This window comes from Aegilops tauschii, chromosome 1 (assembly GCF_002575655.3).
Source record: "Aegilops tauschii subsp. strangulata cultivar AL8/78 chromosome 1, Aet v6.0, whole genome shotgun sequence".
NCBI classification, from domain to species: Eukaryota; Viridiplantae; Streptophyta; class Magnoliopsida; order Poales; family Poaceae; genus Aegilops; species Aegilops tauschii.
In genome coordinates, this window is record NC_053035.3 from 11,265,056 (window position 1) to 11,283,883 (window position 18,828).

Genomic DNA, 18,828 nt, shown 5'->3' on the forward strand with positions numbered 1-18,828 from the left:
GTGGGCGTGTGGAGGTGTGTCTCTGGCGGATCTATCTTTGGTGGATTTGCTTGGATCTCGTCGTTGTTCGTCTACGTTCGTGTGTCTTCGGGTTGGATCCTTCTAATCTACGTTATTCTTCATTGGTGGCGGTTGCTGTTTTGGTGCGCTAGTTCTATGGGGCCTTAGTATGACGGCTTCCCGACTGTCTACTATAACAAGTTATGCCCGACTCCCACGATTGAGGGGCGATGACGGCGGCGCGCCTTCGGCTCGCTTCAGTGCTTGTAGTTGTCGCTAGGTTGTTTATGGATCTGGATGTAATTTTTATTATTTCTATTGTTCGTTGTACCGCAGGATGAATATATTAGAAAATTTCCAAAAAAAAGAGAGAAATACCAGTGGAGCTACATTTGTTTTCTTGGGAGAAAAAAATGCCAGTGGAGCTACACAGACCGAGATGTTGGTTGCTATCTGCGTATGGGCCTAGTCGACGGCCCGGCCCACCTGATCGCTGTCTTCCCCAGATTCCCAAATCCCTCGCCGGAACCCTTCTCGGCCATCGATGCCTGCGCCTTCCCACTTCAACTATGAACTTCCATAGACGGCGCACCCCTCCCCCTCCCGGGATGCCGGGGCGGCTGGGGGATAAGCGGTACGTATAACAAGTACTTTGAAATTCTGTGTACCAATTAAAATAGATTCAGCGCAGATTTAGTCTGAGAGAAATGCCCCCCACCCCCACATGTAGATTGCAAATAGAAAGTGTTCCTCCCATCCCATGAAATCACCTTTACTTTTATTATTATTTTGGTGTAGGAAAGCAAGTGTTATTTCAATGTCAGAAGGAACTTGAGGCCCTCCATTATTTTTGCATGTGATGAACTGAGCTGTGGTCGACACTACCGGAGCAGTGGGACGTGATATCTCAGCAGCCCAGTATTTGAGTGTTTCACCTCTCTAGATTATATTTCCAACTGTCGATTTCTCTCTGGATGCCTGCAAATGCCAATGAAATCCTTGATTTCTTCGCTCGGACTGTGCGCAACTTCTGTTACTGGATAAACGCACCCAAACAGTGATATATACAGAGGTGTCCAGATTTACTATGCATACATATGAGATAGCGTGCACACACTCAATCTGGAACCCAGTCAAATATCCATTTCAAGCTGATCGATGGCATGGACACCCTCCGATGTGTGAAGTGCACTTCCATAGCCATAGGAAAGGTGATGCTGGCTCGGGCTTTCGGTTCACCAAAGCACCTTCACTAATGAGTGATGCACAGGATTAAAATACATGGCCATGATGACCAACTTATACTTGTGGCTGCCATGCCTTGTTCTTTTGTTTTTTGCTTTTGCTTTGCTTTGTCTGATGTGCTATGGGTCTGTAAAAGATGGAGGATAGAATCAACATACAGATCACAGATTTAAGACTTCATTTCATCTCCTCAAAGTTATGTTATTATTGCCTCATGTATATGTTCTGGAGAACCCCTTGCCACACACCCAAATATCAAAGGCATATCTATTTGATGTACCAAATAAAAGTAAGATCATCCATCTTGAATAACTAGTGCAGGACCGTGGGGATCTACAACCATGAATCGCGGAGCTGAATTAATCCTGAAAGCTACACCTTAAACATTATGCAACTTGGACTGTACATAATGCCCCTTTGGCCTTGGTGCACATGGCAGGTTATCCCCTTTATTCCTTGCTCATTCATGATTTGTTTCCTTCCTTTAACTCTTTATGTGCCAGACAACTTTATTCTTCGCTTGCTGCTGTAACCAAGCATCGCATCCTTCCTCCGGTTGATGTTTAAAGTCTGTGTATATATAAGTGATGAGTTCAGGCGTTGAGACGCCTCGCCCTCTCCTGTCCTTGCCATTTGTTTCTCCTGCCACCAAAACGTTTGACCCTGTTCTAATTCCTTCGTCTTCTAATAGGTAGAAGTGTCATTTCAGTTTCAACTCTTGTTGGTGCTTTCACTCGCTTTTGTGGTTTCACATCCAGTCTAGGGTTGATCTTTTTTCTAGTCGTCAATACAAAAACAAAAAACAGTTGTTGTTTCCCCCTTTCGATTCTTGTTCTCCCACATATAAAAAATAGTCTTTCTTTCTACTCATCAACACAAAAAAAAACCAAAAAAATATTTGCTTGTTCCACTTTAATCCCTTTTTCTAGTCATTGTTACAAGAGAAAACAAAAAAAATCTATTCGTGGTTTCCCGTTCATTGTTGTCCTTTCACACATACAAAATATTCTTTGTTTCTAGTGATCAATACAAAATAAATAAATTTGATTGCATGCTCCACTTCGCCTTTGCTCTTCCATATCTACACTACAATCCCCTTTCCTAGTGATAAACATTGATAAAATATCAATTGTGTTTTCCCTTCACCATTGTTTTCTCTGATCTGCAACTACCCATTTTATCTAGCTCTAGTTTTCAATTAAGAAAAAAAATACAAAAAAAATTCAGTGGCTTTCCATCATCGCTATTGTGTTATTCTCATATCCAGACTTTGTTCTCTTTTCTATGGATACATACTGAAAACATAAAACAAAAAATGAGTGGTTTCAGCCCTTTGTTGTTTGTCCACTTTTGTCATTGCTTGCTTTTCTAGTTACCAGCTCTAGCCAAAATACCAAAAGATTGTTGGCTTCTCCCAATACTGAGATATTTAAAGTAAATCTGGTTGATCAGATCATTTCTTGACATCCATATTACGGTGCCTAATTCAACCACCAGGTACTTTATATATTCTCTCCTTTGTGATCTTTTTACTCACTTCTAGGCTATATAACAAGCAGGGTCAATTTGCACGTGTTTTCTCAGGACCTTACAAGGAAACTAGCCTGCAACTTTTAAGCAGAAACGTGGACAATTAATATTTATTTGGCAGCCTTCAGTTTCAGAATTGCTATATATATGTGTTTCTCGGTGATCTAGGAATCTACATGACATTATATTATACAAAGTTATCTCTAGTCCAGGTTTCTTAGCCGCTGAGAGGTAAAACATACATTGATGCAAAAAAAATAAATCATTGGCTTCTCCATTTGTTGTTTCTTCAATTTTAATTTGCTTGCTTTTCTAGGTACCAGTTCCAATAAAAACACCAAAAAGATAACTGACTTTTACCAATATTGAGATTTTTCAAGTAATCTAGTTGATCAGATCAATCATCTCTTGACATACAGTGCCCCATTCTACCAACAGGTAAAAACAAATTGTGTTATCTCTTTCTTATTTATTTCTTGGCGGTATAACACCTAACAATGTCAACTGCTTCTGTTATCTCAGGACTGCAAAAGAATATTAGTTTGCAGCTGTCAAGCAAATCAAATAGAATTAATTTTGCACCCTTCATTTTAAGTCTGGCTGGATATTGTTTCTTGGTTATCTAGAAGGCAAGATCCGAGAGGTAGATATCTGGTTAATTTATTTCTACTGAATTTAAGTGCCTAACAATCTCGATGTCTTCTGTGTTGCTTGAAATAATCTAAAAATAAATAAAACAATCCCTATACTAGGAAAATCACATGTGTTTTTATAGAATAATTTAAAACATAATAATATGTAAATACGGTTTTGTCATTTGTGCCAGAGCAAAGAGTTCATACCCGCTCTAATCTCGAACTATTTGTGCCTGATCTACATGTTCTGTAGACGAATCTGAAGAGGCTGTCGCAGGCTGACATTTTCATGTATATCAAAGATATCTGAAGAAATCCCCTAAAATGCTGTTAATAAATGTAGACGACAAGCAAGATTTCTGAACATGTAAAAATGGATTTAACAGAAAATCGACATCGGCGACGGACATCTGTGCTCCAAATAGAACTGTTTTCGCATCCTCCTCGCGCTGCAAGTAAAAGACTCCTCACCCAGAAAAATTAAAAGCTAGTCCACTTGTATCTTCCCTTGTCCATCTTACCACCACAATTTTGGAACCTGTATCCTTCTTCTCCTTCCTTCCGCCTCCTTAAATGGCAGCCACCGCCGTCCAAGTACAACATACTGCTCAATGCTCACTGCTCAAGAGCTATTGCTGCAACTACTCTCTGTTTCACCGAAATTTCGTTTCTGAGCTCGAGCTCAGATGCTCATGTTATCCCAACCATCTGTTGACATCGGGATATGAGCGTTTTCAGTATTTTTGCACCGTATGATTCTCAAGTATTTTTCACATTATTGAATCCTGAGTTTCTGACACGCCACGTTAACTCGCCTCCCAACGGCACAGCGGTGTGAGTACTGTTAGAGATAATCACGATTAGGCACCTGAGTCCGGCACGGACTCGTAGCCCAGGCCGAGTCGGCTGTGTATAGGTAGATAGGTAGTGCTATATATACCTGTACGTGGTTCCCCCTGTAATCATCAGATCGCAAAGTAATAAAAATCAGCAGGACCGATACGGCCCTGTAGCCATCAAGTCGCCGCGTGTGTTTCGTGTGTGTTCCCGGCAACTAATACTTCGTATCGTGATTGTTGTCTAGCCAGCCAGAGCAATCGATCTACTTGCGAGTTTTACACTAGCGTATCGCCCGGAAAGAAATCGGCCGTAGCTAGTTCGTCGTCCGTCGTTCCGCCGGAAAGTAAACAGCGGATCACTGCGTCGCCGTCGGGACCAAGGCCAACAAGTACATGAGTTTGTCGACGGACCGGACACTGCTGTGGGCCAAAGGGAGGTCGACATCACGCCGATACAGTTCTTCTCCGCCGCCTGGAGGTTAATATCACGCCAGAGACGACGTCGCTGATCTGCCAGGCCGCGTGACGGTTAGATGATACGTGCACCTACTTGCCCCGGAAACTGGGCCGCTGGCCGGAGCCGCGCGCGTGCCGTGAGTGGTCGTAGTCGTTCCCGGCGGAGCCGCACCTACACGGGTAAGGGCGCAGGGGCCGAGCGCCGGAGGCTGGGTCGACGCCACCGCGTAGCCGCGGTGTGGCACGCCAGCCGTGTCGTTGACGGCCGCGCGTGCGCGCCGCCGCACCGCTGTCCAGGCGCATGCGCGAAGGTCGTAGGCACGCCTCGTCGCCATCGCGCCGGACAGTCGGGTCACCGTGCGGCCTCCTCATTTCCTCCGTACAGAACTCTTCCGTTGCGTATTTCTCCCAAACAGCCTATTTTCCCTCGCAACTAACTGCCGTATCAGAACCTACTTTCCCGGATCACATAGCTGGAGCAACGGAGAAGATTTCGGGTCCAGATGGCTCCGTGCACCGTAACACCGCTCTCCTGTTTCAGTCCTTACTTTGCTTAGTAATGTCTTGGACCAAACTGCCAAACTGTACTTTCTTATCTTGCCATGGTTCTTTAGTAAGCGTCGGATTGTACTATTAGGAGTACTATCCACTTTACGCACATTATGTAGATTTTTTTGGTCACTGCATATGCTAGTGATAATGTTATTTCTTATGAATAACTGATTCTCGTCATCTTTTTCTCGCAGGTCAATTTGTGCAAACTAGAAAGTTTGGCACACTACTGAACATAGGTCATGACATCATCTTCATGGAAAAAATGGCCCGATCATGAGCTGAATAAATGGCGTGATGATCTGAGAGATATAGATTTTTGGTATGAATTCTAAGTTCTTAATTTACATTCATTCCTTTTAGAAAAAGTGATTTTTTATTGGTTATCCGTGGCTTTTTATGGTACAACAACCTTAAAGTGTTTATTTTACTTAAAAATCATAACACATTCATTTAGTCCTCTACCAAAACAAATATATGACATGATACCCTATCCCTACACATATGGTGCTTACCACTACCAGAATAACGGCCTCTACCGACGGCCTTTTCTACGCTGACGGCCCCCGTCGGGATAGATGGTGGTATGCCGACGGCCGTGGAAAGGCCGTAAGCGTACTAAAGCCGTCGGCGTATCTTCCACTATGCTGACGGGGGCTGTCGGCACAGAGCCGCCGTCTGCACACAGGTGGGTCCGCCGACCCAGGTTCAGACGGAGGGTTGACGCCGTCACCACTATCCCGACGGCCCTGACAGAGGTCGTCACCATAGCTTGTACACTTTTTTATTCAGCAACAAACCACGTGGGCTCTCTATGCCGATGGGGATACCGTCGGCATATATATTATATGTTTTTTTATTTCTCATTTTGCATTTTTTATTAAACTTTAGATTTGATTAATTGAAATCTAATTTATATAAACTTAAACATACACAAATTATATATGGATTTGGGGCAGAATTTTCCATAGATTATGAATATCCGGTTTGTTTTTACTTTTGAGTATGTTAAAATGTAATCTAATGTAATTTTGCATATAGGTCCTTATACTTGGTAAAAATCACAAGTAATTGATAGTTTACTAGATTTGGACAACTTTTAAATGATTTTCTTATCATAATCTTGCACCGGGTCCTCATGCATGAGTGAACGTGTTGTGACATGCGTAGACGTGCTTCTTAGGCTCCGAGGTGTGCCCCCCCTCCATGGACGGCAGTGTCGCCGTCACATGGAGGGGGGAATCGTGCGCGTCGGGTAGAACCGGAGGGAATCTAGTGGTTGGTTGGGTCCAGACCATGTTCCGGGTTGTTCCTATGGGATGACCTATCGCAACTAGGTGAAAGAGTCCACTGGTAAAAGCCCGTCCGGCGAAAGTCAAAGGCCTAGATCTTCTGGTCAACGGGGCTAAGGTTAGTCCAGTCGGTGGGGCTTTGGGGTGTAGCTATGCCACTGAAACACCATACCGGGTCCTGATGCGTGTGTGAAAGTGATGTGCCATGCGTAGACGCCCGTCTTGGGTCTCCGGGGTATTGCCCACCCTCCACGGACGGCAATGTCGCCGTCAATTGGAGGGGGGGGAATCGTGCACGTCGGGTAGAATCAGAGGGAATCTAGTGGTTGGTTGGGTCCAGACCATGTTCGGGGATGTTCCTATGGGCTGACCTATCGCAACCAGTTGCAAGAGTCTACTGGTCAAAGCCCGTCCGGCGAAAGTCAAAGGCTTAGATCTCCTGGTCAACGGGGCTTCGTGGTAGCCTTCCAGGTGTAGCAATGCCACCGAAACAGCGCACGGGCCCAGATGCATGTGTGAAAGTGTTGTGACATGCGTAGAAGCCCTTCTTGGGCTCCAAGGTGTGCCCCCCCCTCCACGGACGGCAGTGCCGCCGTCACTTGGAAGGGGGAGTCGTGCGCGTCGGGTCGAGCCGGACGGAGCCTAGTGGTGGGTTGGGTCCAGACCATGTTCGGGGTTGTTCCTATGGGCTGACCTATCGCAACCAAGTAGAATAGTCCATTTCTCAAAGCCCGTCCGGCGAAAGTCAAAGGGCTAGATCTCCTGGTCAACGGGGCTTCGTGGTGGCCTTTCGGGTGTAGCTATGCCACCGAAACATTGCACGGGTAAGTGATGCGGCATGCGTAGACGCCCGTCTTGGGGATCCGGGGTGTGGCCCCCCTCCACGGACGGCAACTGCCCCCGTCACTTGGAGGGGGAATCATGCGCATCGAGTCGATCCGGAGGGAATCTAGTGGTGGGTTGGGTCCAGACCGTGTACGGGGATGTTCCTATGGGCTGGCCTATCGCAACCAGGTGGAAGAGTCCACTAGTCAAAGTCGTCCGGCGATAGTCAAAGGGCTAGATCTCCTGGTCAACGGGGCTTCGTGGTGGCCTTCCGGGTGTAGCTATGCCACCGAAACACCGCACGGGTCCTGATGCATGTGTGAAAGTGATGTGGCATGCATAAACGCCCGTCTTGGGGCTCCGGGGTGTGGCCCCCCTCCACATACGACAATGTCGCCATCACTTGGAGGGGGGAATTGTGCGCGCCGGGTCGAGCCGGAGGGAATCTAGTGGTGGGTTGTGTCTAGACCGGGTGTAGCTATACCTTGGACAATTGTTCCTCATCTTCTATCACACCCAATCGGTGAAGAAGGACTGTCTGAGCCCAGTGGTAAGCCTCCTTATTCATGCCATCATTGTTCTTATTCGATCGGGTCCTCCGTCGAGGGGTGAAATTCAATAGGATAAGCTCCTGCGATGAACCGGAGTCGATGCCGCGGGCCTTGGTCCCAGGATGGTGGCCTTTGGCATGACACCCAGTCCCTCAAGTAGAGTGGCTTCAACAGTTTTAGGACCGAACACCTGCTCCGGCTTGTCCTTTGGCCCCAACAGTGGGAGCAGCTTGCTTCGGCTTACAGGGACAACAAAGGATGTGTGCACGGGACTCTGGCAGGAAACTGATGAGTCTTCAGCCCGCTTCTGCACCACCAAAGTCTTGAGGCCTGCTGGCCGACCTCCAGCTTCAGGAGGAACTGGTTCTTCAGCCAACATAGAAAGATGAAAGGCAATCTGCGAGATGCACCTGCCCGGCAGCTCCCCCTCATTATGAAGCAACGCGTCTCTTGTCACTATGTTTGGTGAGAACGAGAGCCTTCGCGGGGACTGCGGCAGAAGGAGAGTAACCCTGCCGGAAGGTGGTGTCGGTCCCCAAGCTGCTGAGCCCACCACCGTGACGCTCGAAGCTCCCTGTCCCGCCGGTGTGTCACCATAGGCCGCAGAGCCCACCGTTGTGGAGGCGCAACATGAAGGTACTGGTGCGTTTGACGAGAGCGCCCAAGGTGAAGTCGCCGGCGTGGTCATCGCTAGAACCATAGCTGCTGAGCCTGCTGCTGCCGGAGCGCCTCCTGAAGGCGTCACCAAGCTTGACGAGAGCGCTTGCACAGGAGTCTGCACGAGCGTTGCCGAGCCCACCATTGTTGACGCTGGCGAGCAAGGCAATGAGTGCTCCATATTCAGAGTTGCCGTGCTCAGGCCAGCCGAGCATGTCTTGGAGCGTGCAGCCGACGCGGTCGACGAGTAGTCTGTCGCCGTCACAGTCCGAGTGGAAGTCCGGAGCGTAGGAGGCACGCCTCCCACTAGCGCCAGTAGGCCATTGGCTCTGCGCCCGCCCCAGTCACCCGCCATCCCAAAGCCGCCCGGGCCACCAAAAGGCGAAATCATTCAGGTGAGCTTACGCACCCGGGTACTGCTATCCTGGACGTCCATATTCATTGGGATGTGTGCTATACGGAACGGAAAATATTAGGGGTCACGTTATCTGGCAGTGTTTTACAGACGTAAGGGACCGCGATCGCCTACTTGGGCTAGGGGGAACTGTACCAGATGGCCCATCCGCTCGCACAAAATACGCCAGTCAAACAGCTGCTGGGCAAATCACTGTGTGCATACAGGGTGCGGAGCACTCTGTGGGCGGGCATGGGGACTTGGTGATGCTTTGGAATCTTTGCTGGCTGAACACGAGAGTGGGGCGCAGTGGTGTAGTTGATTTTCTGCGAATGTCAATACATGACCCACATGCTATATATGCACAAAGGATCCGGGTGCTCGTATAGGATGCGGTGCGACGAGACGTATCAGTATCGGCTTTGGCTGAAGGCAACACGCGTATAGCAAAAGTAGATTCCATGCATTGCCTGTCCATTCACCTGCCGTGGGGTCACGGGTGGTAATAAAAACCGTTTTTACTGTCAGCGAGTTACGGCTGTGTGTTGCGAGGGTGGAGTAGAATGTTTAATCTATTCACCACGCGATTTTTACTATGGTGCGGTGCATGTTGGCGCATGCGTTGGTACTTGAACGCGCCAGGCGCGATGTCCATAGCGGCCAGCCCGTGCTCGTTCAGAGGAGGTTACAAAATGATTCAGTATGCCTTTTAAAAGTTCAGCAGCTCGTATGAGTGACCCTCACTAAAAAAGTTATTCCACTGCATGGCCATGGTGAACCGCCTAACTTGCAAACACGTACACCACAAGCCGGCTATATATACACCCACCGGAGCTCCATTTATGCATCCGTAAAATCACACGCGCTGCTTGAAGGTGCAGATTCGCATGCTAGCTATGTCCTCCACAAACCAGGCCGTTCCCCAATTTGTGCATGAATAATGGGGGTGAGCTCGCTGCAGACTCGATCGTCGGTGTCACGGGCGTGCTCCCAGTATTTTTTTAACTGGCACAAACAAACAAATTCGTGCAGAGCCTAGTACGTCCAAAAGGTCCTGTGACGACGGTCTCTGTAACCTCCATATGCCACGGTAATCCAACCAGGCAAACGATCATAACTGCTGAGCATCTCGAGGTGCGGACTCCGGAATGAGCGGCCGAGATAGAGCGACCCGGGTGCGTACGCTCAAGAAATCCACTTTCAGCCAAAAGGATATGCACCCGAGCGAGGGGTAGATCCCATCCCAGTGCCATCCACTCTTCCCCTGAAACAAAAGTGGGAGTAATCATGCCGCCTGGCGAGGTATTCATCTTCATCAGGATCATAGTCTTGGCGAAACTCCATGAAAGGTACTGTGCGGTCAACCACATCCAACACTCTGTCGCAGGCGGCTGCGGCGTCAATGGCAGTTCTGGCTCAACTGAGTTAGGCAAGCCCACAGGCTCCGCTACTTCCAAATCATAAATCTTGGGAATGCTTGACGGATTGCGCATCCAGGCGGTAACCTCGAGCTGCCAGCGATCCACCTGAGGCAAAATCTCTACCAACTGCCCCTGCAAGTTGTTGATGAGCTGACTGACAGCGCCCCACTCCCAGGCGTTCACCGGCAATCCTTCAATCCCCAGTTTGCAGAAGAAGTCGAGTTTGCCACTGCCTGCCTGAGCGCTCCTATGCCAACGCTGAAACGCGACTGGGGCACCGGATCCCCATGGGTGTAGAGCACCCCTGGGAAACGACATTGGGCAAGGGGAGGGTAGTTCGCCATGTCGCTAGGCGGTGACCAACGGCGAGAAGGAGGCGCTTGGGGAGGCCTGCACGCGGCGGCGCGGGAGGGAAGGCTGGATTGGGATCTGGCTGGGAGAGGGGCAAAGGGAGTCGAAGCAGGGGAGGAGTGGCACTCACGCGCAATATGACCAGAGAGCCAGCAGCGATGGCAACGAATCCTGCCGGTGCACTTAGCTTTGCGGTGCCCAGATTCCAAGCATTTAAGACACCTCCGCACCAGCCACCGAGGAATCCTAAGGCCTTCTTTGGTTCATAGGGTAGGAAAATCATAGGAAAAAGTCATAGGAAATGAGAAGACATGTATCTCAAATCCTATGAGTAGGAATAGGAAGGAGATGCCCTTTGATTCACATCATAGGATTTTTTTTTCCATTGGGTCTAGGCTAATGTTTATTTTCCTATGAAATGTGGAGGATAGGAAGAATTCCTTCATAGGAATAGGATTCCATTCCTACAAACCAAAGGGCTCTAAAGGAATTTTTCCTATAAAATTCTATCCTATGAAATTCCTACAAGATTCCTCTAAACCAAAGGAGGCCTAAGATTGGATCCATCTGTCTTGGGCTTGGGCATGGCGGACGGAGAATCGTCCAAACGGCGCTGACGACGACGGTTCTCCACCAGTATCCACCCATCGTTGTCCGGTTCCAGATCCAACACAGCTGGGCGGGACTGGCCGGGAAGCGGCACAGATGAAGAAGACCCGGAGACCACCACATCACGGAAGGATACAATCAGGGCTAAGGCGCTATCTGGCCGTCGGGGATCGGAGCAATCACAAGACGGGTGGCGCTGTGGCAGGGATTGGGAGGGGGCGGTGCGCCGGCCATGGACTGGAGCGTTGGAGGCGGCGACCGCTTGCGAGCGAGAGGACCGTTGGAAAGTCATCTTCGGAGTGAGGCATAAATTAGTCACCAGCCTAAGAATAAACACTTCAGAATTAAGTTACTAGTCGCACAAATGTATTGAAACTTAAGAAGTAGTTGCAACAGTAAATTGTTTTGGATGAATATTCATACCCAAAGGTATCGCAGATTTGTTAAGGGCCTCCGGAAAACAAAAGCAATCGATTTTGCATCTGCATTAGAAAATCGGTAGTCCTAGCAAACCAGTATACATACACTCACTCGCTCCACACACACACTCCGCATCACTGGGTCCATTCTGGGCCTTGGAGATGCTTGTTGGGCTTCTGGCTACAGATGGGCATGGTGGACTTATCTTGGGCTGGAGTAGAGCCACTCGACAGGGTAATTCCCTTGACAGGTCATCAACCTTGGGTGGCGGTGGCGGCTGTTACGATAGGCCAATGACGACCACGTTGGAATGGTCCGTCGGGCAGGCGCCGGAGCGTGGGGTGGCAGCGACATGATGTGGCAGGGCGAGGAAAAGGACTCGGATTTATTATAAAGGTTCATCAGAAGTACAGAGCATCACCAACATAATAAAAATTACATTGAGGTCTCTAGTCCACCGAACAACCACTGTCGCCACTAGAACAAGCCGTCGATGCACCGTTGTAGCCACCCGCGTACTGAAGCTGGCTTGACCTTGTCGATGGCAGTCTCTGTGCATGTGCCCTTAAGGACCAGCGCCCTGGAGCAGCAGGTTTCGCCGTTGAACCCTTGAAGCGCTGCAATTCGATTGAGTGTTGCCCCCGCGAGAACTAAAACCCTAACCTATCCACTAGCCGGTGGAAAGGCACTAGGATTACTATTCCCGCCACTGGCCGTCGGAGCGGCATGCAGAGGGGAGGCAAAACCACGGGCTCACCAGCGGAGATCATGGGAAGGAAGGCTTTATCCTAGTCGCCTTGTGAGAAGGGAAAGGAAGACGTAACACTCCAGAAGTAGTTCTTAACGGTAATTGTTTTTATGAGATTGGAATGATCATGTTGCTATTTGTAGCTTATGTGTTCTTTTTTTCCGATATTGGCCTGACCATTGCTTCGTGTGTCACGTACATTCTTTCCGTGTAAACTAATATAACATAGTTTAGATCTCTATTTTAATGTATTAAGCAATTATGTTTATATTAGTTTACAGAGGGAGTAATATACTCCCTCCTTTCCAAAATATAAGTCTTTCTAGAGATTTCAATACGTGACTACACACGGAGCAAAATGAATGAATCTACACTCTAAAATATGTCTACATACATCCGTATGTTGTAGACCATTTGAAATGTCTAAAAAGACTTACATTTCGGAATGGAGGGAGTATTAGGCACTTATGTTTTTGTATGCAAAAATAAAAATTTGAAAAATACTCCTCGTAAGTGAAGTAATCCGATCGTGAGTGTGTATTACGTGTTTCCCATAGTTATTTTTTGACATATTAATGGAACGAATTGCTTATGGATACATTGCTCATATTTTTGATATGCATGCATTTTCTAGTTTACAAGTTTGATATGAGAGATTGGTTGAAAGTAATCAAGCTCCCCGAGTTCATGCACGAGCGGACATGGTCAAGGTTGACAGATCGATGTTGGCAGCCGGCTGTTGACCATTCCGGTTACGTAAGCGTTAATAACTAATTCATTTTCTTATGTCGCCAGGTTTAATGGATACCGTAAGACGAACGCATATAAAGACTTGAACCGTCGACTGCCCTACGTTTATAATGTGTGTTGGAATGTTGGGGTGGGGCCCATGGCTTCATTCACACAAGCCATATCAGGCATGGCCGTGGAGGAAATCCTCAAGTACCAAAGAGAATTCAAACACGTGATAAAGGTGGATCTGAAGCCCACGCCAACTGCAGAGGAAGCCCAAGGAACAGGCTTCATGAGCACCAAGTACCAGCTGGCCGTCGCTGCAGCAAAGGAGCTCAACCTGCTGGGCGAAGAATACAACAGGCTCAAGGAAGAGCATGACCAGCTAATCTACTACACCTACGGGTCCTGTGATGGTGGCTATACCTATGCACGTTTGGCGGGGCACCTGCGGTACACTATAGTTCCTCAGATCATCAAACAGTTGGCAACCGAGAGATACTTGCTAGTGGCTGAGAACCTCCAGTGGCCAATTGAGCCTGGCAGTTTTACACGGGATTGCGGGCTTCCTCTGCCCGAGTGGGCAATTTCTCGATGGCTCATCTCTACCACTTCTCATGATGCCTACAACAAGAGCAAGTCAGAAGACGAAAGAGTTATATCCATTGACAAAGATGAACAGGTTGTGGTGCTTACCCTCTATGCACTACATCAATCGACAGAGCACATATTCAACACGATCCGACAAGAAACCAAGGAATATTGGCATAGCATAGCCCTGCAATGCTTCTACTATGTCATGGCGATCTTTGCGAAGCATTCACAAGTGGCAGCTATCACCTCACACGAGCTCATCCACCATTGGGCCGCCCAAGGCATCTTGCCTGGAATGAGCTTCATAGAAGAAGAAGAAGAAGAAACCAGCATCATCAGCAGCAAGTGTTCAAGTATGCATCGACTTGGAAGGGTCATCCTTGAAGCATTTGAGAAATACTCTTTGCTGCAGCTACCTTTTTCTCCGGTTGATGAAGCTTATGAAGCCACCAATACCGGTGCACAATTCTTAGCATACCATGGCCTCATTGCAGAAGACATCACAAGTGATGAACTCTTTGATAACAAGAAGAAATGGATTTCATTCGTCGGTGACCATGGATGTCATGTAAGCCGAGAATGGTTGAGCCCAGAGGAAACAAAGGGGGCAACTTCACTTATTCTAAGAGGTTGCTCAGATCGATCGCCCATTCTTTCCAAGTTGGACCATTTCTTGCCCAAACTTTGTTTTCTCCGTGTTCTTGATCTCTCCTACACACCAATAAAAGCACTCCCTTCTTCCATTGGTTGTCTACATAAACTTCGGATGCTCTCACTTAGAGGCTGCCATGATCTGAAAACTCTTTCCAGTTCATCCACAACAAATGCCACAGACTCATCAACAAATATTAGTTCATCATCACCATTGTCCACTCTATACAAGCTAGAAATTCTTGATATGAATGGTGTTCCTGTTTCTCATCTGACACAAGAAGTGGCCAACGAAAAGAGCAATTTGATACACCTGGACATGTCAAATTCAGAAATATCTGCTTTCCCTCATACTTTTTTCGAGGACATGTCAAATCTGGAGGAGCTTATGCTGACCAGCTGCTCCAACCTTGTGGAGCTACCTCCTTCAATGGCTTCTCTATCCAGCCTAAAGACCCTTGAGGTCACAGGGACTCAAATGAAATATTTCCCGCAAAAGATATTTGAAGAAATGAACCAACTACAGTCGTTGAAGCTCATTGACAACAAGGAATTGATTTCATTCACAAGACCAATCTCTGGTGTTCAGGGAATCAAATTGGAAGGGCATCCTAGCATTGTATCGTTCATGCTGATTGGCACAACTCATATAAGGTGTTTGTCCTTGCATGGATGTAGAAAACTCGAGTCTGTTGAGATCAAGGATCTTAGTGATTTGGAGGAGCTTGATTTGTCTAGTACAGCTATGAAGGAGCTCTCTGCCGACATCCCTAATCTTCCCAAGCTTAGGAGATTATTCCTCGTGGGTGTTCCTTCCCTGAGGCGATTTCCTTGGCATGAGCTGGAGAGACTCCCGGATGTGTTTTACTTGGATCATTGTTCAGAAGGAAATGGCAATCATTCTAATCAAGTTACCCAAGTGTGTGTTACTAACCCTAGGTTCTTCCATAGCTTCCGTGACACTGCTGCAGATTTAGTTAGAGCTGGACGGTTTTTCCAATCATTCTATGTTCAAGTGGCACCATGCATTACAAATAGCAGACGGCAAGAAGATGAAGAAGGTATCCTAGATTGCAAGTTGCAGGAGTTGCTGCAGAATCAATTAACATATGTGGATGTATATAGCAGCCGCTTTGCAGAGGAAATTATAATTGCATCGGCCATTACAGTTCCCCTTCACCGGACTGAGCGCCATCTAGACATCACAAGGATGCAAGAGACACATGATGGTTTATATGGTCTTCTAAACGTCACGAAATCAGTGTCAGTGACATATGACACTTCTATCTACACATTTAATGACCTGAGCAGTTTCATCGAGCTAGAAGAATGTGAGCTTCGTTTGTGCCATAAAATGAAAGGAGTTGTATCTTACACTCAAGGCTTGAAAAAACTACGCAACATGCATGTCTGTAATCTCAAAAGGCTAGTTTGGTTCTGTTCAGAGTATAGTTATTCTGACTTCGGTAGACTAGAGCACCTGCACTTAGAGGACTGCCCAAGATTGGAGCACGTGGTGCCACATACAGCAACACTGCCATGCCTCAAGACACTTGACATCTTGTTCTGCTACAACCTTAAGACAATTTTCATCAGCAATTATACGCAAGATGAAAGTTATCAGCTCCCAAGCCTCCAAAGCATACGCCTCCAAGAGGTGCCACTGCTCCAGCACTTCCATGACAAGGACGCCACCATGACAGCACCGATGTGGAAGGAGCTACACATCCGAGGGTGCGGGAGCCTCCGACGCCTCCCGCGCCTACAAGGACGCAAGCCGGGGATGGTGAAGGTCAACGGTGAGAGGACCTGGTGGAGCAAGCTCCAGTGGGGCTCAGCCCTGCACCGCGACAGCTACGACCCCAAGCTTCCCCCGGAGTTCGCCTCCTTCGATGAGTCTGCCAGGATGAGCAGCTACCTCAGATGAATCAATGCTCCATCCATCTATCGGTTGGTATGTGATTTTACTCGGCATACTTATCCCTTTGTTCATTAGCCACTCATTACAGAATACCTTCCTAAACTCTAGCTTTTTGACAGGTGTTCCACCATACGTCCGCCTCAGCGCCGCATTATAGAATACAGTTATCCCTTGTTACAGTTAATGTATATATCTGAACCACCCTGCTCTGCAAGATGATACTTACAGTCTCCAGGTGCTTCCATTGCTCCATCACAGTGCCGGTGTTGAAGGACCTCCACGTCTGAGAGTGTTGGAGCCTACAATGCCTCCGGTGCCTGCCCTATTAACAGTGTTCCACCATACACCAGAGTACCTTCCTCAACACTACCTTATTAAGAATGTTCCATCATACATCCATACCATAGTGTCCATCCATAACATAGATGCCACCCACGTGCATACCCCTTCCTCCGTATACACCTGCATGCCATCTATATGAGTTTAGAGGGTTTTTTTCGAAATAAAAGTCCAATTTCCCTCGTTATTGTCGACTGCCACTTTGTCTCCCGTGGAATCAGGTTTACTTTTCCTTGTTCCAACACATTTTATTCGAGTGTCCACTATCCTATGTTGGTGATGTATGTGTAAGGTATGTAATGCTGGTGTTTAGCATGCCATATGTTTAATTATGAAGTGTGTCTCTGGACTTTAAGTGGCATATATATTTCTTTAATTCGGACGTTGTGTTTGACTACAAGTGTGTTGTACTCCTACCAGCATCTCTGGTTTTATTTGTCAAGATCCATTTCAATGTATGATTCAAGTTTTGTGGGAATTCTATTGGGAAAAAAGACACTGAGATTTGTTAAAAAACAGAAATATTTTTTTCAGGTTAAGTTATGAAGCAGCTTGAAACAAGGGTTGCAGATTTCTATTGCTAGTGTACCACGACAAACATTTATCCCAGTTTTACGTCCTATGCAAATTACATCCATATGGGCCTACCGCCTACAGATACAAAGAGTAATTGGGGTCATTGATCTAGAATTATTGACTAAATCCACTGAGATTAATGGTCTAGAAATACTGACCAAAACAGTCTTAGCCTCACCATAGAATGATTTGTACATCATCCAACACCGATGTAAAAAAATAAGTTTTTTAATGTCCACATGAGATCCTTCGGGGGTGACTCAGTCCGCTTGCACACATATTCATGTGTACGCACCTTGTCGACTCCTATAGGGAGAACAAAAATCACATCACTGAAGAAGAAAACTGTATTTTAGTCGATAAGAGGTGACCAAGCATAGGATTAGTGATCACCATTTCCGCAGCTCGCCATGGTAGGGCACGAGGACAACATTTGTTGCGCAAAAGATGTGACATCGTCAAGAGTTATTTTATCAATGTGCTTCAGGAAGTGCTGGCTCGGTTTCCTGTTGTAACATCAACGAAAAAAGAGGTGGAAAGGTTCACTAATTCTCCACCAAAGAAGCAGGCTTAATTAGAAATGAAAGAATATCAGGTTTACCCTCAACTATTAATCAGGATCTGCCTCCCAATGTCTTCCATAAGATCTTTCAGTATAGAGAACAAATCATATTAAATTTATTGAACAAAGCAAAAGGATGGGGGGCGGCAGATTCCTCAAAAGTATATTAAAAGAAAAAGGGGGCAGGAGTGGTTGAGGTGCTTTCTTCAGTTACCCTGGATTCGAGGTTCTGAAGAACAGATGGAATCACCGAATTTTGGCTCGACCGAGCCCAGCTTCTGTTACTACACAAAGAGTTTTTTTTACAGGTTTTAGGACAGGCAGATATGATAACATGCAAGCAAGATATCAACAACTTATATGCCTTTGCCAGGTGTTGCAGCTGATGTCAGTTCTCTGATAACAACATCAGGAGCCTTGGCGACCAAATTGGATGGCTGCGTCAATTCAAAATGAGAAGACATTTCAAATGCTCCAAGACAAAAACTGTGCGGCCATGGGCACACATTTCATTTGCATTACATTTCAAATCAAATCTAACTGCAAAGCTCGGGTGAATTATGCTCTCAGTACAACAATCGCTACAAAAGCCGAATGAACTTCTAGTGAATCAAATATGATGAGCTCAAAGAAAGATGAAGAAGATTTATCTCACAGTCGCCAAATGGATACCAAACAGACCAGTGTCATCATGTACAATTCTAAATGCTGAAAATGATTGGATTGACTCATACTCCATCATAACCCGGAGATCTGGAAAACTCAATGATTCACCCTTAGCCTTTGTCAAGGAGCTATCCATTTTCCTTCATGAATGATAAGTAACAAGAATGCAGCTACGAGTCACCAGGTATCTAATTGCAATGCGAAAAAAAAGCATCAAAATGGGATGGTTACAATGTGTTCAGAAATCACAACTTTTTATCAT

General features: G+C 46.8%; 1 protein-coding gene across 1 annotated transcript; it reads left to right on the forward strand.

The window, feature by feature from the left end:
• The first annotated feature begins 815 nt into the window (after positions 1-815).
• On the forward strand, positions 816-17,156 carry LOC123497694 (uncharacterized). Its single transcript, XM_045234381.2, has 7 exons — positions 816-2,742; positions 2,830-3,006; positions 3,092-3,213; positions 3,298-3,418; positions 5,452-5,579; positions 13,321-16,456; positions 16,543-17,156. Exons 5-6 carry the CDS (start codon positions 5,500-5,502, stop codon positions 16,427-16,429), a joined length of 3,189 nt encoding a protein of 1,062 aa, XP_045090316.1. The 5' UTR covers positions 816-2,742; positions 2,830-3,006; positions 3,092-3,213; positions 3,298-3,418; positions 5,452-5,499; the 3' UTR covers positions 16,430-16,456; positions 16,543-17,156.
• Positions 17,157-18,828: the final 1,672 nt, after the last annotated feature.

Excerpts from the sequence above, each read along its gene's own strand:
- LOC123497694 (XM_045234381.2), top strand. The coding sequence starts at position 5,500 with ATGACATCATCTTCATGGAAAAAATGGCCCGATCATGAGCTGAATAAA. Across the intron at positions 5,580-13,320 it reads CTGAGAGATATAGATTTTTG|GTTTAATGGATACCGTAAGA; the intron begins GTATGAATTCTA and ends TTATGTCGCCAG.